The 25,589-nt window shown below is 38.6% G+C and overlaps 1 protein-coding gene across 1 annotated transcript in view; it reads left to right on the top strand.

The window, feature by feature from the left end:
- Positions 1-25,589, top strand: part of LOC126335007 (centrosomal protein of 162 kDa-like) — a 214,895-nt gene that overhangs the window by 175,586 nt on the left and 13,720 nt on the right. The window contains exons 11-14 of the mRNA XM_049997837.1: positions 1,512-1,944; positions 15,139-15,329; positions 20,852-21,003; positions 23,930-24,044. Coding sequence (XP_049853794.1) covers positions 1,512-1,944; positions 15,139-15,329; positions 20,852-21,003; positions 23,930-24,044 — 891 coding nt within the window. The remainder of the gene's footprint in view (positions 1-1,511; positions 1,945-15,138; positions 15,330-20,851; positions 21,004-23,929; positions 24,045-25,589) is intronic.

Below are 25,589 nucleotides of genomic sequence, written 5' to 3'. Positions count from 1 at the left end.
GCGAAAGTACACACCAGAAAGACAAAATATTGAATAGTCTGAAGTTTCCATTTGTTTTGTGCTGGCCACCATATGGTATGTGGAGAAATTTGCTTCAGATACAAGTGTCATTTCCTTTCCTTTCATTTTTTTTCCTTGTTCCACCTGTGATTGGTGTGGGAGAAGAAAGATTGCCTATCAGCCTCTGTATAAGCTGTAATTTGTCTCATTTTTCCCATTGTGGTCATTTTACGAGGTGTGTGGAAATCATAATAATGTTACTCGACTCTTCTTGCTATGCACAGTTTAAGAATTTTATCTTTAAACTTTGCTGTGATACACTGGCACTGGAGTTTGTTCAATGTATCCTCGAAATTCTTACTGTAAGTAAATGAACTTGTGATGGAAACCTGTTGATCTGATTTGGAGTTTCTCTGTATCTTCTATTGATTCTACCTAGTAAACAACTCAGACTAATTGTAGTTTGTACTGAGAATACAAGACCCCATCACACTCTTGTAGTATCTTCAAAGGAGATAGAATCAATCATTTACGTGGAATGGTTTAAAATCTCACTGACTGCCAGTCTGGATATGTAAGTTTTGATCCCCAAGAGCATTTATACTGTTTTGTGTGGTGGCAGTGGCTCCGCATTTCATAACATTACTTTGTTCAACCCCTGTATAGTCTACTGATATCATTGTCTTTTAGTGTGGCAGTGCTTGAATTGATATAGATTGCTGTGTTGTTCATCGCACATGTTGAGGCTCGGCGATATCCTGACACTAAGTGCAGTGCAATGTGACGAATAATATAAAATTCCTGTGAAGACAGTTCACAAAGAATATCCATCATTTGCTTAATAAATTACAAATGGGTGACAGGATAAATGTGCAGAATGAGTTTTCACTCTTCACTGGAGTGTGCGCTGATATTAAACTTCTTGGCAGATTAAAACTGTGTGCCGGACTGAGATTCGAGCTCAGGACCTACCCTTTTGAGGGCAATGTTCTGCGAACTGAGCTACTTAAGTACAACTCAAGACCTGTCCTCACAGCTTTACTTCAGCCAGTACTTCATCTCCTACCTTCCAAACTACACAAAAGTTCTCCTACAAAACTTGATGAACTAGCACTCTGGGAAGAAAAGATATTGCAGAGGTAGAGAACTTTCCCTGGAAAGGCAAAGGTCCTGAGTTTGAGTTACAATGCGGCACACAGTTTTAATCTGCAAGGAAGTTTCAAGATAAATATGCTGGTTCATCATTATACCATGTCGGTTCTTATGTTTTCATCATTTTGGTAACATCTGTACATTGTTAAATTTAAGAAGTTAGTTGACTGACAGTCATTCCTTCCATCACTTGCTGACTGAAAGACATAACTTTTGTTGTTATCTTAATTTAATCCATCACAATTGATTTATGTTATCATATGAAGCATAAAATGTGGTATTTTTGTTTGTTAACCAGTTACTGAAATATCCTGTATTTTTTATTACAAAAGAGACAAATGATTAAAATTGTCTTACAGTCGCAGTACGAGGAGCAGGTGTCAGACTTGGAGCTACAGCTGCACACAATGAAACTGCGGCAGCAGCATGGAGTTTCCCCAGCGTCTACGGCTCCAGCTGCTCCTTCTGCAGCTGCCCCTGCCTCAGCCACCTCACAGGCTCCCACGCCGACACCCACACCCACTCCCACCCCTGCCCCAGCTCCCACAAACCCGTCCAAGGTGCTGCGGCCGCGATCTGCCCCCACCACAGTAGACGCGCACCTGCTGGCAACGGTGCGTGGCCTGCAGCAGGAGCTGACAGCGCGCGAAGCGGAGGCGCGTAAGCTGGCGCGCGAGCTCGAGGAGATGCGGCGGGTCAACCGCCGGCTGCAGAAGGAGAGGGAGCGACACCTGCAGCAACAGCAACAGCAGCAGCACCAGCAGCACCAGCACGTCCACACTGCCTCGAAAGGTAACGCAAGGTACTCGCTCACACACACATTTCTGGCATGCTTTCTATAGTGGTAGCCAGAAGTGTAGCAATGTGTGTAGATGTAGGTATAGCGTAGACTGGATGGCAAATTCCTCATTAGGATTCAGGCTTAGTTATAGGAGGGTAATAAATCTTTCTATGTTTTTAATAGTTCCTTGCTTTCAGTTTTGCTGCATGTAAATTAGCGTAGATAAATCAGTTATAATCTTGTATACAGCTTTTTAACAGCTCCTGAAGACTCCGTAAAATTATTGATGAAGTAAAATCCCCCTATCAAGGAATATTGTGTGTTTAATTTTGAAGCCAATAATGTTCTTGCTGACTGTGGTTTGCAAATTTCTGAGCATCTCATATTGCATGTGTTTAATTATTCTTAATGATACAGTGAAAACTACAACTTAAATGAAAACTTTCTGGTATGCTTAATCATTGTCATTATGTCAACCTCTGTTCTCTGTATTCAGAACTGCTGGTACTGGTGAGCACAGCTACTTTGTGTTATCATTTGAACCTGTAGTTTCCTGTGAACCAGTCCTTGCTTGTGATTATGTGGTCTAGGAAGAGTAGATTAGAGTAGAGGAACTTAATTTTTTTTAAACTGTTTGCACAAAGCATTCATATTTATATCAAAGGGAAACCCAGGATGGGATGTAATGATATTATGAAAAGGATAGTTACTACTCACCATATAGCAGATATGCTGAGTAGCAGATAGCCACGGTGAAGAGACTGTCAGAAAGTGAGTGATCGGCCAACAAAGCCTTCATCAGAAATAGACAACATATATGCACATACTCATGCAAAAGCAACCCACTCACACATAACCACAGTCTCTGGCTGCCGAGACCAGACCAGCAGCCAGAGACTGTGGTCGTGCACAGTCTCTGGCTGCCGAGACCAGACCAGCAGCCAGAGACTGTGGTCGTGTGTGTGTGTGTGTGTGTGTGTGTGTGTGTACTTATAACGAAGGCCATGTTACCTGAAATCTCACTTTCTGATGGTCTTTTTGTTGTGACTGTGATTCGGCATCTCCATTATATGGTAAGTAGCAGTTACCCTTTTCATAATATTGTCATGTGGCTATTAGTTTCTTGAGTATGAAAACAATGTGCATAAAAACCTGAAGTCCTTAAGTAAGGATATTTTGGTCAGGAGAAATAAACCTTAATAGTGTTCAGTATTTTCATGCCAAATATTGATGATTAATGATTGTCATTTACAAATGAGAAACCTGAACCTGAAAAGGGAGTGATAGTTGCTTGATTCAAATCAAATAAAAGTACAGTACATTTATATGTAGAGAAGTTGATAGGTGTGCAGGCTTTTGGAAACAAGGTTTCCCTTTGTCAGTGAAATTGCCAGAAGTACTTGAGAAGTATGTACCATTCAGGGAATAAGAAAGAAAATCAGCAAGGACTTGCTACTTCTTGTATTTCTTTAGATTCCATGATTATCTACAGGAACTTTTTTCACACTTCAGCAATACTGATAGTTTTTCATTGAAAAGTGGGGAAGTTACCTTTAATTGTCATAATTTATTAGCATTTGAATTTACAAAAAGAGCTTTTGCTGAGGGATGCATTCAGGTTTGTTTTCAAAACTGTTTACTTTGTATTTAAGGAGTGAAGATCATAACTCACTGAATAACTGAGATACTATGTTATTAACAGACATACAAACAAGACTAACTCATTGCTAGCTTTTGAACAAATCATCATCCTCCTCCTTCTCCTCCTCCTCCTCTTCGTTCTCCGCCCTCTTCGTCCTTCGCCAGTGGCATTGTGAAGCCAGTGATGTCTTCTCTGACTATAGCATGCAAATCTTTCAGCATGTCATACTACGTGTGTTTAAATATGTGGAATAGAGGAGGAGGGAGACTGGCAAAAAGGGCGTGAGAGCAGGATGATTGGAGTTAGTCATGGGACACACGTGAAGTTGGGTATGGGGCACCATCTAGTGGAGACAGGCCAGGCAGGTTACGAGATCGGAGGGTGTGTTCACTGACAACTTCCACCTACCTATAGTAAAAAACCCTTTTTACTCTTCTCAGTGGACTGACCCTGAAAAGTTTAAAATGCAGGAAAGTGTGACATACAGGAAAGCATAGGAAACACAACAATCTGTAGATTTCATGCCTATTGTTCTCTGTTTACAGAGACTGCGAACTTTAGTGTTTCAACAAATATTGCGGTACAAATTTTGGTACCACAATTTTATAATGATCGTCAATAATAAGTCTCACAGTAGAAAACAAATATCTTTTGAATGTGGTTTAACAAAAGACTGTTCCTTCTGTGTTTTATTTACACTATCGGACAAGATTGGAATGAAGAAGGAAATGCATGTTTGTGTGTATTAGCACTCGGCCACTACCTTCATGATAATCACAAAGGCAGCAGCTGAGTGCTGACACACTCAAACACATGTGCAGGTTTCCTTCTTCATTGTGATCATGTCTAATGGAAACACAAATCTTTTGTGAAACCATATTAAAAAGATATTCACATTTTAATATGAGACTTATTATTGATAATCTTTATAAAATTACAGTAAATAGAACTTGTAATAAAGTATTGGTTGGTTAATTAGTTAGTTAGTTAGTTAGTTAGTTAGTTAGTTATATTACTTGTTCCAAGGATCATGAACACGATTCTTTCGTAATGATGTGGAACGTGTCAAAGTACACAAGATTCATTTATCCCAAATAATCATTGTTAGTCTTATATATGGTACAATTGTTAATGCTTACTGTATTTCTTTGGCCTATGTCTAAAAATTCATCTATGGAGTAGAAGGAGTTGTCATTCAGGAATTCCCTTAACTTACTTTTGAATGCCGATTGGTTGTCTGTCAGACTTTTGATATTGTTTGGCAATTGACCAAAAATCTTTGTGGCAGTATAATTCACCCCCTTTTGTGCCAATGTCAAATTCAATGAACGGTAGTGAAGGTCACCCTATCTCCTAGTATTGTAGCTGTGGACTGTGCTATTAATTCTGAAGTGATCTGGGTTACTAACAACAAATTTCATTAGGCTGTATATATGTTGTGAAGCTACTGGCAATATCCCTAATTCTTTAAATAATTGTCTACAAGATGATCTTGGATGAGCCCCAGACATTATTCTGACAACACGTTTTTGTGCAATAAATACCTTCTTGCTTAGTGATGAATTGCCTCAAAAGATGATTCCGTAAGAAAGCAACTGATGAAAATATGCATGGTAAGCTAACTTACTGATGTGCTTGTTTCCAAAATTTGCAATGACACTAATAGCATAGGTAGCTGAGCTCAATCGTTTCAGTAGATTGTCAATGTGTGTCTTCCAGTTTAAATTCTGATCAATACAGACACCCAGAAATTTTGAACAATCTGCTTTAGCTAAAGATTTTCCCCCACACTCTATATTTATTTCCGGTGTTATGCCTTTCCCTGTACTGAACTGTATGTACAGTGTTTTTTCAAAGTTCAATGAAAGTCCATTTGCGGAAAACCACCTAATAACTCTTTGAAAAACATTATTTGCATTTTCCTCAGCTGATTCTTGCTTTTTAGGCTTGATTACAATACTTTGGTAGCCCTGCGCCTGCTACACAGACGTCTGAGTCACAGCTCTTGTACAAGATAAGTAATTTAAGTAGTAATAAACTGTTTTTTAACACTTTAAACTAATTTATTACGTTAATTATAGTGCTCTGCAAGCGTACCATTAAAGGTTTTTGTCTTACTCGCGTATTTTCACAGTAATCATGTAAAGTTCGTTTTGTTTACATATCGCGGCCAGGCCGAACTTTTGAGTTTTCAGATTAAACTTCATACCGCAATCTTAAGTGCATTTACTGATAGTTTAGTGTGCTAAATACGTTTGCTACCCCTTTATATCTGTAGAGTATCGTCATCTCTTAAGTAATTTCCAGTAAAAAAACTTCTGAACCACTGTTTACATAGTCGCGAGTAGGCCTAATTTTTCGTACACGTATTTTCATTGTTTTCCGATAACTTAATTGTCTTTCTGTCACTAAAATCGATTTGTACCATGAGTGTAAAGTGCCTGACGTGCCGCAGGATCGTTAGCTCCGGGGTCTGGTGTGATGGATGTAGTAACTTTTTTCATTGGGGCGACTGTAGTGGCGTGGGAATTGGGAAAATGAGCGAGACTCATCAGTGGTTCTGTAGGCTATGCAGTAGAGATAGGAAGATTGTGGAACAGGAGGGGAAAATTGCTGCCCTTCAGGCTGAGTTAGATGAGGCTAGGCGAGAACTGGGCAGGTTAAGGGGGGAGAAGGGTAAACAGGGGTGGGAAGTGGCAACAGGCATGAGGAACAGGCCAAGAAATTCTTCTGACAGCTTTGTTATTAATGTACAAAATAGGTTTGACCTGTTGCCTCAGTCAGAAACTGATGAGCCTCTCACAGAAGTAGATGTAGACAGGGCTCAACAAGCTTTCAGCAGCAAATTGATTAAGAATGTAGGGAAGTCTGCAAAGAGAAAGTAAGTCTTGTTGCTAGGTAGTTCGCATGCTAGGGGTGTGGGCCAACTTCTGCAGGATGAATTAGGGTTGGATTACCAGGTCACAATTTTTTTCAAACCTAGTGCTGAACTTGGGCAGGTTACAGAGGATTTAGGTTCACTATGTAAAGGTTTTACTAAGGAAGACACCGTGGTTATTGTGGGTGGGCCGGGCAACAGTATTGACAGAGATCCGAGGTACAGCATAAAGTGTGACCTGGCAAAGATTGCATCGGCATCGAATCATACTAGTGTTGGGTTTGTGTCGGTTCTGGAGCGCCACGACCGACCTCATTTGACCTCTTCTGTCAGGAGAGTTAATTTGGAATTGGAACGGCTACTTGGATCTGGTGCAGGGTCACACATTGGTGTGGTTCCTGTTGATTCACTCTGTAGGTGGGACTATACTAGACATGGCCTACACCTCAACAGGAAAGGGAAGGGTAAACTGGCTGGGCTGATAGCAGGAAATTTAAAGGGGGGAAGAACTACATCTCATGGTGGAAACTCTTTTTTAGTGTAAGATCAGTGTCCAGTGGGAAACTCAGCCAGGCAAGTACTAAAGATGTTAAAAAAGTTCAAGATACTCACAAAAGTAAAGTGAAAAATACTGTTAGTATATTTCATCAAAATATTGGGGGATTGAAGAATAAAATTGATGAGCTTCTGCTTTGTTTAGAAGATATAGAAACCAAGAATGTAATAGATATACTATGCCTGTCTGAGCATCACATTGTCACTGATATGCAAAAGGTTAGCATCAATGGGTACAAATTAGCTGCACATGTAAGTAGAGATAATATGATGAGAGGAGGAGTTGCCATATATGTCAAAAGCTTCCACAGTGCAAAAAATTTAGAAACTAAAAAATTTTGTGTAGAGCAACATATGGAAGCATGTGCCACTGAACTAAAACTAAATGATGGCACTTTCATAATTGTAACAGTGTATAGGTCCCCCTCGGGGAATTTCCAGCTATTTCTAGAAAACTTGGATGCTTTGTTGTGCTATCTGTCAGACAGGGGGAAGCAAATTATCATTTGTGGGGATTTCAATGTTGATTCCCTGAAAGAGTGTAATAGGAAGAATGACCTTTTAGTATTACTCAGTTCTTTCAATTTGAGCTCCGTCATTGATTTTCCTACTCGGATAACAAAGAACAGCAGTACATTGATAGATAACTTTTTTATAGACCAAGATAAGTTTAAGGACATAAATGCTTATCCTGTTTAGAATGGTCTTTCAGATCATAGTGCACAGCTTGTTACAGTACATGACATAGCTCCATGCAGTATAATAAATCAGACTTTCAAAGCAGTGCGTTCAATTAACAATATAAATATTGCAAACTTTAGGGAAAGCCTACAGCAGCTAGACTGGGATGAAGTGTATAAGGAACCCGATGCAAACTTGAAATATAACTTATTTCACAATACATTTTTAAGGGTATTTGAAAATTGTTTTCCCAAGAGAATAGTTAAACATAATTCCAAGAAAACATATAAAAAACCTTGGCTAACTAAAGGAATAAGAATATCTTGCAACCGTAAAAGAGAACTGTATCTAACAGCAAGAGGGAGTACTGACCCCGAAATTGTTCAATATTATAAAAACTATTGTGCGGTACTAAGAAAAGTTATTAAAAAGTCCAGAAGCATGTGTATCGTGTCTGAGATCAGTAACTCTGATAATAAAATTAAAGCAATTAGGAATATTATTGAAAGGGAAACAGGGCAACCAAGAGCACAGGAAGACTTTAGTGCAATAAAACTGAATGACAAGTGCACTAACAAACAATCAGAAATTGAAAATATTTTGAATAATCATGTTTTAAATGTTGTGGAGAAAATAGGATCTAGATCTTCACTAGAAGAGGCAAGGCTATTAATAGAAGAGGCCATACCCTCGCAGTTTGAAACAACTGTAATTCCACCAACCTCTCCCTCTGAAATCAGTAAAATAATAAACTCATTGAAAAGTAAAAGCTCTTACGGAATTGATGGCATTTCCAGCAAAGTACTTAAAGCTTGTTCCCCACAGATAAGTAGGATTCTCAGCCACGTATGTAATAGCTCTTTGGAGCAGGGTGTTTTCCCTGATAGACTGAAATATGCCATTGTAAAACCATTGCATAAAAAGGGGGATACGTCGGATGTCAACAACTACCGCCCAATCTCTCTTCTGACAGCTCTATCAAAAATTTTTGAGAAAGTAATGTATTCAAGAGTAGCCTCCCATATTTGTAAAAATAAAGTACTAACAAAATGTCAGTTTGGTTTTCAGAAAGGCTTTTCAACAGAAAATGCTATATATGCTTTCACTGATCAAATATTAAATGCTCTGAATAACCGGACATCACCCATTGGTATTTTTTGTGATCTCTCAAAGGCCTTTGATTGTGTAAATCATGGAATTCTTTTAGATAAGCTAAATCATTATGGTTTGAGTGGGGCAGTGCACAAATGGTTTAATTCATACTTAACTGGAAGAATGCAGAAAGTTGAAATAAGTGGTTCGTGTAATGTTAAAACAACAGCTGATTCCTCAAACTGGGGTGCTATCAAGCACGGGGTCCCACAGGGTTCGGTCTTAGGTCCTTTACTGTTCTTGATATACATTAATGACTTACCATTCCACATTGATGAAGATGCAAAGTTAGTTCTTTTTGCTGATGATACAAGTATAGTAATAACATCCAAAAACCAAGAACTAAGTGATGTAATTGTAAATGATGTTTTTCACAAAATTATTAAGTGGTTCTCAGCAAACGGACTCTCTTTAAATTTTGATAAAACACAGTATATACAGTTCCGTACAGTAAATGGCACAACTCCAGTAATAAATATAGAATTTGAACAGAACTCTGTAGCTAAGGTAGAATTTTCAAAATTTTTAGGTGTGTCCATTGATGAGAGGTTAAACTGGAAGCAACACATTGATGGTCTGCTGAAACGTCTGAGTTCAGCTACGTATGCTATTAGGGTTATTGCAAATTTTGGTGATAAGAATCTCAGTAAATTAGCTTACTATGCCTACTTTAATTCACTGCTTTCGTACGGCATCATATTCTGGGGTAATTCATCGTTGAGTAGAAAAGTATTCATTGCACAAAAACGTGTAATCAGAATAATTGCTGGAGCCCACCCACGGTCATCCTGCAGACATCTATTTAAGGATCTAGGGATCCTCACAGTATATATATTCCCTTATGAAATTTGTTGATAATAATCCAACCCAATTCAAAAGTAATAGCAGTGTGCATACCTATAACACCAGGAGAAAGGATGATCTTCACTATGCAGGGTTAAATCTGACTTTGGCACAGAAAGGGGTAAATTATGCTGCCACAAAAGTCTTTGGGCACCTACCAAACAGCATCAAAAGCCTGACAGATAGCCAACTAACATTTAAAAATAAATTAAAAGAATTTCTAGATGACAACTCCTTCTACTCATTGGCTGAATTTTTAGATATAAACTAAGTAAAAAAAAAAAACTTAATCATTAGTGTCGTGCAATATTTTGTGTAATGTAATTTCTTGTACAGACATCTTTTATTAACCTGACACGTTCCACATCATTACGAAGTGTCGTATTCATGATCTATGGAACAAGTATTAATCTAATCTAATCTAATCTACTTCTGTCATCTGCAAAGAGAACCAAGTTTGCATCTTCATGAATATAATTAGGCAAGTCATTAACATATATTAAAAACAATAAAGGTCCCAAGACAGAACCCAGTGGTACCCCATTCTTGATACATCCCCAGTCTGAATAATCTGATGCCCTTTGTGTACTATGTGGGTTTACTGTTTCAACCTTCTGCATTCTACCAGTTAAATATGAAGTGAACCATCTGTGTACTGAACCATTCATTCCATAGTACTTCAGCTTATCTAAGAGGATTTCATGACCCACACAATCAAAAGCCTTAGAGAGATCACAGAAAATCCCAATTGGTGATGTTCTACTATCCAGAGGCAGTCTTTGAAAACAGAGAACAATAAACACTAAATCTACAGCTTCTTGCTAACAAGGAGGTCATTCAGTTCAGGGAAGTTCTGGATGAGAAACAGGGCAGAAATTGTTATCTTGTTACAGAGCATCTTGAGGAGGAATGTTTACATCTGCCATCATATCGTACAAACTGGGGGCAGTTCACCTAGTACAGTTTAGCATTTTTCAAGCAGAAATAATTATTTGTGAAAGCACATTATGAGACGGCCATATTCAAAAGTGGTGTTTGTTTATGTAAACAACTCTGAAATTAAATTAAAGCTGTTATAAAGCAGAAGGAAGGTTGCTACTAGAGTCACTATTGTCAGATCATGATAATCCATAAGGCAGTAATTCAGCAGAGTTTCCCACCATTCCAAACACTGCAGACTTATAATTAAGCAGCCATGATCCAACAAGCTTACAGCTTGCTTACTGTGCTAACACTGCATTACACAATCAGTAACTTTTCATATAGTATGTTTTTTCTGCTTTGTTCTAAGGCTCACTTTGAGCAGCAATATGATGCACTTTTTGCCAAAATCTGTATGAAAATCAGTGTTAAAGATCACAAGAACATCAAAGAAAACTTAAAATACAGAAAATGTAACTTGGAATCGATAATGATGGGAAAGCATTGTATTGAGAGACTAGGACTTCTGTTGGGACCAACAAAAATGGATGTAAAAAGTGGGAAAATGTAAAATGCGAGAATGCAAAAATGGTGTTTCACTGTAATTCAGAGCTGGTGGTGTTGGGGGAAGGGAAGGATACACATGGTAAGGGTTGTGAAGGAGCCATTGAAAGCCAACATCTTGTGCTAAGCCTTGTGTTCTGCCACTGTATTGCAAGAAATTCAAAATTATTTAAGCAGCGTATTTGCATGGTACAAAAAGGGGAAACTGAACCTAAACCATAAAAAGTGTGTAGTCCTCAACACTGGTATTGAAACAATTGTATTAAATTTTGGTTACATAAAAAATAACACAAATTGGAAGGTTGTCGACTCAGCTAAATATCTAGGGATTGCAATTACAAACTATTGAAATTGGAACCACCACATGGAAAATGTTGTGGGGGCAAACCAGAGAATGTGTTTCATTGGCAGAATACACATAATGTTAGAGTGGTATGATGGAAGTAGTTTGAAGGTGGTCCTGTGAACCCTCTGCCATACACTTAGGTGTAAATTTCAGAGTAATCACTCAGATACGGATACAGGCAGGTGGTTAACTCTGTTCTGGGCCACATTTTGGTGGCAGCCATTCATTCAAGTGCACAGCTGGTTGGTGGTTGTGTCCAAGTAAAAGTGTGTGCAGGAATTAGAGTAGAGTTAGTATGTGATACGACTGCTTTCACACATCTGATACCAACAAGGAGTTTCCATTACCACATTTCCTTCTTGTTATTTGTTTAAAAAAAAAAAAGTTAACAGAATTTGAAATAAAAGTCAGTCACTACCTCTGCATTTCTCAGGTGTACTAGTCTTCAAATTCCTGCCTGTTGATCCAGCTTTAGGTTATAAAAGCGACTGCCCCAGCTGTGCACTGCTAGCACTAAGTATCCACAGCCAACTTTTTTGGTATAGTGGCAATTTTGTTTACGGCCACAGTGTAGAGTTTGGTAATTGCATATTAACTCCAAATTCAAGTATAACTTGAACAGTTTAATCACCACATACCAGGAAAGTTCTCAAGAGGCACAACTTAATCATAGTTCAGCCCATATGCTTTACATCTATATAAATTATATACAGAAACCTTCCTTAAGCCATTGGCACATGGACTGTGCATCCAAAAGTTGAATGTTGAGCGTGCCAAGTTTCTGACATCATAGCATGGAGTAGCACGTTCGGGAGTCTTTCCAAACATGCAGAGCAATATCTGGCACGTCAGATATTCTGAGCATGCGTCTGAGCGTTGACCAACGAGATGGCACAACGCCACCTACGTCACACGCACACCATCTCCCTTCAGTACAGAGTTGTGAGGTGGCATATTGGCATTCAATTCAAGCCTATATGTATATTTGCCATTTCTGAGCACCAGCAAATTGAGAATCACTGGAAAAACTGCTGTTAACTGTGTGATTCGTTCCAATAAAATAACATCATATTTGTGGCAAAAGAATTATTGTAACTTGCCTATTATGAGAGTAGGGTATTTGAAGGCAGCAACACGCTAAAGATCCACCCAATTTCTTACAATTAAATTTCAGTTAGTAACATATCTACAATTAAGGTTTTCAGCAAGGGTCCTGTGATTAGAAGCAAGGTGTGTGTTGTTGGTTTAGTGTAATGAGTAGCGTCACTGTCCTGTATAGAGTTGTTCGTTGGGGCGATGGTTTGCGTCTTGACAATTCCAAATTTTTTTTCCTAACATTTGTGTTTTTATTAGGTTCTGATACTTTATTATTAGTTTAATATATACTATAATATTTGATGTTATATAAATATAGGTTCACCTTTTTTGAAGGGTGACTTTGTTCGATTGACTTAATCTACAGGACAGCTTCCATTACCTGTATGAAGATTGTTTGCTCCTTTTTCTTTTACACTTTGTAATTCACATGATGCAAAGATTCTACTACAGGGTAAGAACAGTGATCAAGTAAGACTGACCTTGGGGTTTTACTAAAATGTGGGAATGATGAAATAATGTTTATCTTTTGCGGAGAAGTATTCTAAATTTATACCGCACTGTTTGTAATGGAACTTTTATAAGCCTGATTCCTTATCGATTGGACATGGTACTTTCCCTTTTGTGGACGATGGAGGAAATGTGTGTTTTAATAGAGCTAATGTGGGAATTTTACGTGCGCGCATTGAGTACACAGTGTGATTTATGAACTAGAAACATCCCTCAACTACCGCTGGAGTGCATCGCGCTCACGTATACCACGTTGGGGCCCGCGCACCGTTTGCACAAGTCACATCGTTCCTGAGCGTTCAGCAGCACGTTGAACTTGGCACGCTCAATGTTAATGTGCCGATGGCTTTACGCTGGGATGGTTCCTTTGAAAGCTACGGGGCCAATTTACTTCGACATCCTTGTATTATTTGAGAATATATGGCATCATCATTGATGGGTTGTTACTTTCTATATTGCTGAAGAGGATAATAAAACTTTACAAAATCTTTGTTGGTATATTGTGTCATGATTATGAAAATCACTTCAAAAATATTTCCTTACATTGATATAAATCTCCATCAACATATAAATATATCTACTGATCAAAGAAGGCCTTGCAGAATGTGAAGTATATTAACGATTTTGCAAGCTTGTAAAAATGTGATAACAAGTTTCTATAAAGTCATTAATGTTTGATGTACTGTAAGGTGTTGATCAATATTTCTGAAAATTAATTCCAGTTTTTGGGACTTTTTGACTGAAGTTCTGGAGAATTAAGTTTTATTGTTTACCCGCAGTTAAATATTAATATTTATTATGAAATTATTTTGTGTTGTTGGAATTACTGTATATCTTGCATAAACACCAGTAAGTAATGACTATCAAATATTTATTGTGACTCTTTTAAGTCCCAGCAACCTTTTGACATATTTAGAGACTCCGCTGTTGTTGTTCCGGCACCAGTGCTTGCCTCTTGTTCTGTGAAGTGTGGTGACCCAGGATACCATGTGGAGCTGTGGCTTTTATACTCCGAGGCAAGGAAATTGTTCTGGATAGTATGGGTGCTCATCAGCTGTGATTATCTGGCATTCGACAGGTGACTGATTTGCTAAGTTACGGCCTACAAATCCACTGTTACAACTCGCAATAATCAAGAGCGAACACTGTGATTAACACATTGTTGCCCCCTGCACATGGCTAGACTGGCAACAGTTTCTCCAAAATTGAGTTATTCACTCTCACAGAACAATTGTGAGCAGATATGCTAACATTGCTCATCATTCCTGGCCTGTGCTTATGTGCCACGAGATGAGATGAGAACCCAACTGTGACACTATGAATCATTCCACTATATGTGACTTCGAGAGTGCTGCCTCTTCCACACATTGGCTGTATCTGATTCCATGACTCATGAATGTAGTTAGCTTTTGTCATTTTATATGAGCGTACATTACTGCATCATATTCCTTTACTTCTTGTGCTTAATATCAGATAATTTTTGAGGGAGAAAGAAAGAAACAGTCAGAACAAACTTGGTGAAAATTGTTTCTTTGGACACTGAACGTGCATCAACTGTGTTTACTGGATGGTTATTTCCCTCCTCCAAGGTGGATTTGTCGGATGTACGAGTCGAGCATGAAGCAGTGTATGAGTTCATGTGATGTAATCTATCAGTTGCATTGTGTCACCATTGGCTGTACATCACCAGTCTACAGAACACATCAGCTGTATACTGTATACAATTTAAGTTAGTACACTGGGACATAGTTTGGTGACGACCTATTATCACCTCTGGGTATAAGTTTTTGTTGTCTCCAGGCATCAGATTAGCTACTTCCAGTTCACATGCAACCATGCCACAAGGATTTAGTGTCCTCAGTTGGAAAAACTTAAATTGAGAAACTCAGAATTGACTATCAGATTTGTATGTTCCTTTAACTCATACTAATGTTTCTGCTTTCTGTAAATATAACACTTATACACATCTGAATGTTCTTGTTAACCTTAACAACCACCTAACCATGTTGCATCATTAGGGGAACAAAGAGGGGACAGTCAAAACTGCGCAGCTAGCAGTTCGTCCAGCAGCAGCTTGAGGCAGCGCGGCGGCTCAGGCGACCAGCTGGATGCAATGCGCAGGCTGGAGGAGGAAAACAGGGCGCTGCACCAGGAGTTCGCTGCTCTCAAGGCAGACTTCGAGCAGCTGAAAGTGAAGCGCTTGCAGGATGTTAGTATTTTAGCATAAACCATGTGTTACCATTCTTGTGACTAGATGAGTCAAAATTTCTGTTTTTCTTTTCACAATAAGAAACTGAAATGTGTAAAAATTATCAAATAAGGATGAGGAGGAACTTACTCTTTTGGGAATGGCATGGCAAATTCAGGGTAAGGAGTGGAAGCTATATTTAATTGACAGTCACTGGACAATATATGAGAGTTGTTCAACAAATAATGTTTCTTCTGCATGTTTGCAAAATTGTGATCGATTCGGAAAGCTGGCAGAGCCTTAGTTCACTAACAAAATTTTGTCTACATAAGAGACAGTTACAAGCAACATGCTGTAATTGAGTTCTTGGTTGTACAAAAAGAAAGTGTGGTGAACATACAGAAATGTTTGTGTGCAGTGTACAATAATGGTGCAGTTTGTACGAGTACTGTTGGGCAGTGGGTAAAAGGAGTTAGTGTCAAGAAGTGCAGAAACTGAGAGCATTGACATGCCACTTTTGGGATGTCCTGTCATAGTTCCTTCGTCACATTGAATCATGTGGATGCCATTATTCTTGCAAACTGGTGTGTTGTAACTCAACAATTGACTCTACAACTATCAGTAATATTTAGAAATACTTTTGCAATTAGATATTAAAAGCTGTGCTTATAATAGGTTACACAAGACAACAAGATAAAAGAAAAGCAATTTCATCTGAACTGTTGGATCATTTGATGCCACCGAACATTACAGGTGAGAAAATACAGATGCATCACCTTGAGCCAGAGACAAACGGCATTCAGTGGAGTGACATCACCCACAGTCACCAATAAAGAAGAAATTCTAGACAACTCCGTCTGCTGGAAAGTCACAATGACTTTATTTTGGGCTATTAGTCGTGTCATTCTAAGGGATGTGCTGTCAAAAGGGTCAGCCATTAATTGTGAGGCCAGGAACAATAAAGAAATCTTGCTCCAACATGACAATGCATGTCTGCACAGTGTTCTGGGAACACATGACCAAATTGGATTGGTCTTCACTGTCTCATCCATCCTGTAGGCCAGACCTGACACCATCGGACTACCATGTGCTTGGGCCTCTTACAGGTTATGTATGTGGGACACACTTTGAAACTGATGAGAGTATAGATCATGCAATGGAAACATGACTGTGAGCACAGGACAAGAGCTTATGCCAACAGGGAATATGTGCTCTTCAGTGCTGGCTGAGGTCATAGAATGTGAGTAGAGTATGCAGAAAAATAGTATAAGCCTACTATAAATGATTCATTCATTTTCAGAGCTCTATATTTTCCATTGTATTACATGTGCAAGTGTGATCAATGCAGGAATAGAACTATAAACTCACAAAGTTTTCATTTTTCACTCTACAAATTTTGCTCGAATACCCCTCTGGTCAAATGTCCAAGGGATAATCAAGTTTGTTTTATACATTGTGTATCAAAATCCTGCTAGTGGCCATCACAGCAGTATTCTGTGAGCTGTTTTGATATTCTTGGCAGCAGGGGTACATAAATACTGTCCTTAATGTACCCCCAAAAGGAAAAATGAAAAGATATTAGGTCAAGCGACATGGACAGCCAGAGGAACAGAGCTATATCATCTTCACCACTAGACCCACCATGCGAAGTGTAAGGTATTTGTGCCCAATCCAGCAAAGTGGAAGATATTCATTTGGGCAGTGATGAACATCAGTGCTCCAGTGAGTGTGTGTACCATTTTGTTGATGAAATTCTCAGAATTAGCAGTCAGTTGTGGAAACTACCACAGCTGCAACATATCAAGGTAAGAGGCACCCATCACAGTCTTCTCACAGAATAAAAATGGCCCATACAGCTTGGGACATGACCTTGTACAGAAAACATTAACCTTCAGCAAATCTCATATATGTTCTACAGTTGCATGAGGATTTTGAGTGCTTCACATTTGTGTTGCTGCAACTTAACCATACCAGATGACTGGAAGGTTATTTGTCATTGAATATCAGGTAGTAAGGGATATCTCTCTTTTATTGTCAGACACTGCACTCATAACGCCAACTTCTGGCCAAAATGCAGAATTGATGAGTTTACTGTTCTATTCCTGCATTATTTTTGTACATGCAATACTTAGGAAAATATAAGACTTTCGAAACGAACCAATTCATCATTATAGTAGCCGTGTACATGTAAAATCAATGACTGATATTGTTGCCACATTCTAGCTATTAAGAATAAATGTGTTCTGAGACAGAAAATAGTGGACATTCTTTATTCATGAAATGGAAAAACCAAAAATGTGAAGGTGTTTTAAATTGTGTGAATTAGACATTTCACAGAAATTATCACATCATGCCAATGGCTTAAAAATTAAGTGGCATATGTCTTCTTCAGTTGAAAGAAACAGAATAACTGTGTAGGTTAGCATGAGAGAATCTACTTACTATTTACTCAAACTATAATAGGATTTGCAATTCTGGAACTGGTGTTCACTTCCTTACAAAGATGATTTTCAATCCAGGGTTAAATGAAAAACATTGTTATGTTCCCCATTGCTGCTATTTTCATTCTGGGTTTTTGTAGAGATGTCTCTTCCAAGACTCACCGAGCACATTATCCCTGCTGTTTCAACAGTTATGTGCAATTTATATATGTAGTCAGCCCAAACAAATATTCCTGATCATTTGTTTTATGTGATGTGCATTGTCGATGGAAAATGCCATGTGTTTATCTTTAAAAGCAAAATGTTTTTTCAATCTGGTATTTTCTGTCCCTGTTTGATAGTGCAGTTCCAAATTAGTCTAGTGCTGTATTCAGTTTATTGATATGAGGTAGAAGGGACACATACCATGAAGATTAACCAGTACTCCAGCATCGGCTGAGTAACGCTGCTACATGGTGTTAGGAGGCAGAGAGTGTGACAGTGGCTGGCACATGAGATGAGGCAGTTTGCCTAATGAAGTTGTTCTTGACTGCATTAGGTGCTGTCAGACAGCAAACCGTGCAGAGCTGGTATTAATACTGCTGGTTCTGTGTTGCTTTAAAAAAAAATTCGTTGGATAGTATGGTGTTTCAGTTTCCATATGAACACTTGGCCGATTTGGTTTACGAAGTCATACCACACCATCTGCTAGTGGAATACTACAGCAGAAGTCAGTTGTTGTGAAGTAATGGTAATTCTTCATGTTTTGTAGTCCTTATTAACATGAGTACATATTGTTATACAGAATATTGCACTAAATTAATTACTGGCTGGTCAGTCAAATGGGCATACAAAATACCACTTTAAAAACTTTTCTTGTAATTTGAAATTCAGCTACATTTTAATTACATTTTTTACTTTTTTCCTGTAGTTTTACTCGTGTCTTCTTTTAGTTGTTGGGTACAAAATCATTAGTTATTTTACTTAATTTTGTCTTCCATTAGTGTTGCAGTAGTTTTATTTTCAGTAACTTGTAAGTAGGTTCTTGAACTCTGTCCTGTACAATATTATTCTTCATTTTGTGTTCTCATTGTTCTGTAAATGATTGTGAAAAGTTTTATTAGTGATTCAGAGATCACTAAATTCTTGTACCTAAAAGGAAATTTGGAGGTCCTACTCTTGCTTTTTTGCGCGTGTGCGGGCGTGGGCGTGCCCGCACACTCCAATTTTATTGTATGCACTCCAGTTTTATTTTAATTTTAAACTAGGAACAGAAACTGGTCAACCTGTATCTTTTTCTTGTTTAATAAACTGCTATTGACAGCATTAAAAACATTCCAAAATGACTGACTGATTGTGCAGGAGTGTGTTTTGAAACTCTTCCTGTCAGATTAAAAGTGTGTGCTAAACAGAGCCTCAAAACTGTTAACTTAGTTTTTGCAGGTAATGATTTTACTTACTTAGCTGTCCACAGGCAAAACTCAACAGCCTGTCCTCACAGCCCAAGTTCTGACATTGCATCTCTCCTACCTCCCAAACTTTGTAGAAAACATCCTGCATGCCTTACTGGACTGTCACTCTTGTAAGAAATCAAACAACGGAAAATCCAGGATGGAATGTAACAATACCAGAGAAGGAAAGTAGCTACTCACCATATTGTGGAGATGCTGAGTCGCGATAGGCACGAAAAAAGATTCACACAATTATAGCTTTCGGCCATTAAGGCCTTTGTCAGCAGTAGACACACACACACACACACACACACACACACACACACACACTCAAATGCAACTTGCACACACGCCTGCAGTCTCAGAGAACTGAAACCACACTATTAAAACAGGAGGATAAGATTTTTTAAAACAGCATATGTGGATCCTAAGTTTCCATTGCAAGAGGGATGTGCTGTTGAATCTTATACTGTGAGAACTTTCACACAAATAATGAACACAAAATATTAATCTACATTATTAGGCAAAAGAGAACATTACAGATATTTGAAGAAAAACACTGATGAGAACTAGTCTGAAAAATCAAATTATTCATTTTTATGTCATTAAATGTCTTGCCGTTGTAAAACACCAGCTTTAAAAACAGCGCTGTATTAACAATGGTGCAAATAGTTGATATTGTAAAAAATGTGTCATAAAAATCTGTCTTCAGCCATCACTGTTAATTGCAGTAGGAACACAAAATACTGGGAAAGTCATCGAGGAAATTTCAATATATGGCTCTCGTGTCTGTTACTGGACCTCAGAATTCCTCGAAGCAACTGCTCAGCCCTTCAGGTGGTAGCTGTTTGCTGTCACTGGCAAGTAGCAAGTACTAGTGACCATTTGCCAGTAGTAACAAATAGCTACCATTTGATGATATTGAGCATTTGCCTAGAAGAAATATTGAGAGATTTACAAAGTGTAATCCAGTGGCAGACCTGAGAGCTGTATATTTAACATATCCGGTGGGAAATTCTGGAGAGTAAGTTTGAGGAAACTGATAGCTCATACTATGGGTAACAAATGATGAACTTCAATGAGCTGGCTTGACAGGATGACATCTGGCATTTTGTTGTTGATAGTGTTGGAAAACTGGTTTACTTTTAAGACAAATATCTCGGTTGCGTTGGCGATTATACTGAAAAAATATTAACTTCCAGTACCTAACAATAGAAAATCCAGGTTGGAATAATGACAATATTATGTAAAGGATATAATGCTACTCACCATTCGAGGTGTGTCCAAAAAGTAAAGTGACTTTATATTTTTATGAAAAAAGATTTATTTATCAATTATTCATGTCGTCTCCTTCAAAGTAATTCCCCTCAGATACAATACACTTGTGACAACGCTTCTTCCAATCCTCGAAGCACTTCTCATAAGCTGAGACAGAGACAGAGAGAGATAGATAGATAGAGAAAGAGAGAGAGAGAGAGAGAGAGAGAGAGAGAGAGAGAGAGAGAGAGAAACTCAAGCACTTAGTAGTACAAGTCCACATTTCAGTTGCGTTGAAATTGAAGTCTTCTTAGCTCTGATGCTTTTATAAAATTGAAAATTATTGCTTTCACAGTTGTGTTATGAACAATGGTTCTTGTCCACTTCTTCATTCTATCTTACTCTGATGTTCCAGCTGAGTGTGCTTCAAGAGCACCACACGGAGGAGCTGCGCAAAGCACGGGACGAGGGTGCGCGCTATGGCACGGATACCCAGGTGGCGGAACTCCAAGGCCAGCTGGCCACACAGCAGCTAGTCATAGAGCACCTGCAGGAGAAGCTCAAGGAGTGAGTGTGCGGCAAATGCTGGCTAGAAACAGCGGGTGCACGGTTGAGTGAAAATTAGGAGTCCGTATTATTATGTAACATATGAAAATTCATTCATTACCCTCATCTTCTAGATGACATATTAAATTTTGGAGTACATCCAGTAGTGAATTCTTCATGATGAGTTAAAACTGAATAAGTGGCTGGGAGTTGAACTTGTATTGGAGTCATGCAGTTTCATAAATATATTAGACCATTTGAAGTATAAGTACAACTGTGACATAAAAGTTTTCCATCAATGCAGAAGACAAACATTTTATTGCTGAATGAATGTCACAACTAATTATACTTTGTCCACTTTTTAATATCTTCTGAGAAGCTTTTTCTTGTAAAAGTAACATCTGTGTAGTTCAACTACTACCAAGTGGTGAATTTCACTGAATGTAACAACTATTGTATCAGTAAATTCCTTGAAAATGCAATTATAACTTCAAATATGTTGGACTTAAATGGAAAATGAAAATATTTTGAGAGAAGGTGACATATTACTGGTAAAAAGAAAACTGTACCCTTAAAAAACTACAGCCATAGAAACTCATGATAGTGTCTGATGATAAATTTTCCGCTGTATCCAAGTAGAGATGCAGCACCCAGTACTACTAGTGCACAAAAAAAGATAACAGCAGTCCTAGCTTTCAGAACAACAAGCTCTTTCTTCAGAGAGGTAAGAGGAATTGGTTGATAGAGTTTGAACTGTACGTGGTAAATCCCTCTTAGCCTGAGTTTTGTATTGTAAGATGTCCCTCTGTCCACTTTCCAACCAAATCCTCATTCTAAGCTGAAGACATATCTGTTGTTCCAAAAATTATAGGGTTGGTATTGCTTTTCTGTCTGTTTCTTTTGGCGGTTCTGGCAGTTGTGCCTCCTGAAGCTAGCCCACCTGTCTTCCTGTACACTTCTGGGAGAAAAATTACCAAATTGGAACTCAGTGTGCAGTTATGGACATTATTCAGTATGTAGAGCACGTGATGGCATGTTTAACATGTTTCCAGTTCAGTTGACAGTTCCATTTTTGCACATAATTTTTCAGTGACTCCAACCAGTCTGGTTAGAGGCCAGGCAGAGACTTCAGTTAAGACCACAGCTTGCAGCACCTGAAAGAGGATACTACGAGGTGCATTCAAGTTCTAAGGCCTCCGATTTTTTTTCTCTGGACTGGAAAGAGATAGAAACATGTGCATTGTTTTAAAATGAGGTCACGTTCATTGTCAATACATCCTAGAGATGGCAGCACCGTACGGCAGATTGAATATTACGGCCAGCGGCGAGAATGAGAACTGTTTTAAATACTTAAAATGGTGACGTTTTCCTTATTTGAACAGCGTGCAGTCATTCGTTTTCTGAATTTGCGTGGTGGGAAACCAATTGAAATTCGACAGTTGAAGGAGACATGTGGTGATGGAGTTATGGTTGTGTCGAAAGTGCGTTCGTGGGTGCGACAGTTTAATGAAGGCAGAACATCGTGTGACAACAAACCGAAACAACCTCGGCCTCGCACAAGCCGGTCTGACGACATGATCGAGAAAGTGGAGAGAATTGTTTTGGGGGATCACCGAATGACTGTTGAACAGATCGCCTCCAGAGTTGGCATTTCTGTGGGTTCTGTGCACACAATCCTGCATGACGACCTGAAAATGCGAAAAGTGTCATCCAGGTGGGTGCCACAAATGTTGACGGGCGACCACATGGCTGCCTGTGTGGCATGTTGCCAAGCAATGTTGACGCTCAATGACAGCATGAATGGGACTTTCTTTTCGTCGTTTGTGACAATGGATGAGACGTGGATGCCATTTTTCAATCCAGAAACAAAGTGCCAGTCAGCTCAATGGAAGCACACAGATTCACCGCCACCATAAAATTTTCGGGTAGCCGCCAGTGCTGAAAAAATGATGGCGTCCATGTTCTGGGACAGCAAGGGCATAATCCTTAGCCATTGCGTTCCAAGGGGCACTACAGTAACAGGTGCCTCCTAAGGAAATGTTTCGAAGAACAAATTCCTTCCTGCACTGCAACAAAAATGTCCGGGAAGGGCTTCGCGTGTGCTGTTTCACCAAGACAACGCACCCGCACATCGAGCTAACATTATGCAACAGTTTCTTCGTGATAACAACTTTGAAGTGATTCCTCATGCTCCCTACTCACCTGACCTGGCTCCTAGTGACTTTTGGCTTTTTCCACCAATGAAAGACACTCTCCGTGGCCGCACATTCACCAGTCGTGCTGCTATTGCCTCAGCGATTTTCCAGTGGTCAAAACAGACTCTTAAAGAAGCCTTCGCTGCTGCCATGGAATCATGGCATCAGCATTGTGAAAAATGTGTACGTCTGCAGGGCGATTATGTCGAGAAGTAACGCCAGTTTCATCGATTTCGGGTGAGTAGTTAATTAGAAAAAAAAAAATCAGAGGCCTTAGAAATTGAATGCACCTCGTATGTTAGCCCTCATAATACCATATTAAAAAACTTTACCTGGAACCCTGAAAACATACCACCAATCAGTTGTATTGGAAAACATTAGAAACAAGAAGCCTGTGAGAGCCGGGTGCATGCTTTTGAGTACCACTCTGACACACAGTTTTGAATTGTTAGAAATATTCAGTGTGGTGTACTACAATCATAAAACTGTATTATCTGCATTATACTGCAGCCAGCTTCATTTATTTGTTTCTGAAGCGAATGACAATGTCTTTTTATTTTGCCTCGTGTATTTTTTAGTGTGTATCTAGCTTCAAAAATGTAGTGCTAAATATGAGACAGGTTCATAAAGTAGAATTACTCTATTTTCGTAACTTCACCTGCCCAGCCTCAGACAGACAGTGTTATGCATATATAACAGTGTTAGGTGTGGAGACTTTATTGATAATATTCATACTCTTTCTACATTTCCAGGCTTGATCTGTGTCAGGAGCAGATAGTAGTTCTGAAGACTGAACGGGACCATTTGGAGAACAGTGTTGTGGAACTCCGTAAGAAGATATCTGTTCTCCAGACTGACAATGACCCGGTAAGTCTTATGATTTGACACTCATTACTTTTGTTGTGAGTGTGGACTATAAAGTAATTGTTTGTTTTCTGAGCGTATTCCCTCAGATTTTTTTTAATGATACAGAGTATAGTTGGAAATAATAATGATGTCACATATGAAAAACTGCTGGTAACAGAAATTGTTAAGCTGATGTTACTCAGTGTCCATAAAATGGTAAAGACTATCACAATTAGTGTGATCATCAACCTACATCTATGCTGTGCTGATCAAATTTCCTTTTGTAAGTGATAAAATACCATTGGCTGAATTTAAACAATAAATTGAATGGCATAGATACTTAAGTGCTACAAAGAACAAAGTATTGTCTAAAATGAAGAGGAGGTGGATGTTTCCCCTCTGAGCTTGCTCATTTGTTGTATTGTATAACACCTGGTGACTTATTTGTGTTACAACTGTCTCATTGAGGAACTGATATCTTATGAAGAAAGTTTGATTGGTCACTAACATATTATTTTGGAATGGCACCCCCTTTCCTGAAACAACATGCCAGCAAATTATGCCTCAAAGCATGCCTCTTTGAGAGTACATTCGTATTGTGTTCACCCATCTCCAGATATTTATACTTAATTTGCACATTGTGAGCATTGTTTCTTTACTTATGATGCTTTACAAGAGCTGTCTTAAAAACTTCCATTGCAAAATTCTGCAACATTATTTGTAAATAAACAGTGTACATGACACATAAATAAATGTAAATATGTGGAGATGGGATGACAGACATTTTGAAATGTTATCATGGAAAATACACCCCCATAAAGTCAACTGGTTGCTGCCAATTCATTATAAATTACCTTCAACTTCAAAACATTTCGTGTATCCACAGTACAACAATCCTCGCTCTCGGTCAGTCATTAGATTGGTGATCACACAAACATGTTTTAATGTAATCAGCCATCATACTAATTTGGTGGATAACTGTTTATCTTGATAAACTCTTTCTTTAAAACAAAAAAAATCAGGAGTTAGTACATCTGTGATGTCCAAGAGGCACTCCTTTACAAATTCACCTTCAGTAAAAGGCTTTAACAGTTTGGCAATTTTTGTGTTCACTATAAAACTAGCTTTAACCAAATTGTTGCACTGTGTCCTCAGTTTGGCAAACATTTGCTGTTGCTTGTCCAAATTGGAAATTAATATTTTAATTTTGTCTTTCCACAGTTGTCCTGTAAACAGTGGTGTTTTTTTTTTTAAGTGCCATTTTGTATTATATTCCTTCACAAAAGATAGTGATTTACTGCATGTTGTTGTTGTGGTCTTCAGTCCTGAGACTGGTTTGATGCGGATCTCCATGCTACTCTATCCTGTGCAAGCTTCTTCACCTCCCAGTACCTACTGCAGCCTACATCCTTCTGAATCTGTGTAATGTATTCATCTGTTGGTCTCCCTCTTCTTGTCAAGGTGTGCCACAAGCTCCTCTTCTCCCCAATTGTATTCAATACCTCCTCATTAGTTACGTGATATACCCATCTAATCTTCAGCATTCTTCTGTAGCACCACATTTCG

This window comes from Schistocerca gregaria, chromosome 2 (assembly GCF_023897955.1).
Source record: "Schistocerca gregaria isolate iqSchGreg1 chromosome 2, iqSchGreg1.2, whole genome shotgun sequence".
Classification (NCBI taxonomy): domain Eukaryota; kingdom Metazoa; phylum Arthropoda; class Insecta; order Orthoptera; family Acrididae; genus Schistocerca; species Schistocerca gregaria.
Note: the sequence above shows the minus strand (reverse complement) of the source record. Positions and strands in the feature narration are given on the sequence as shown.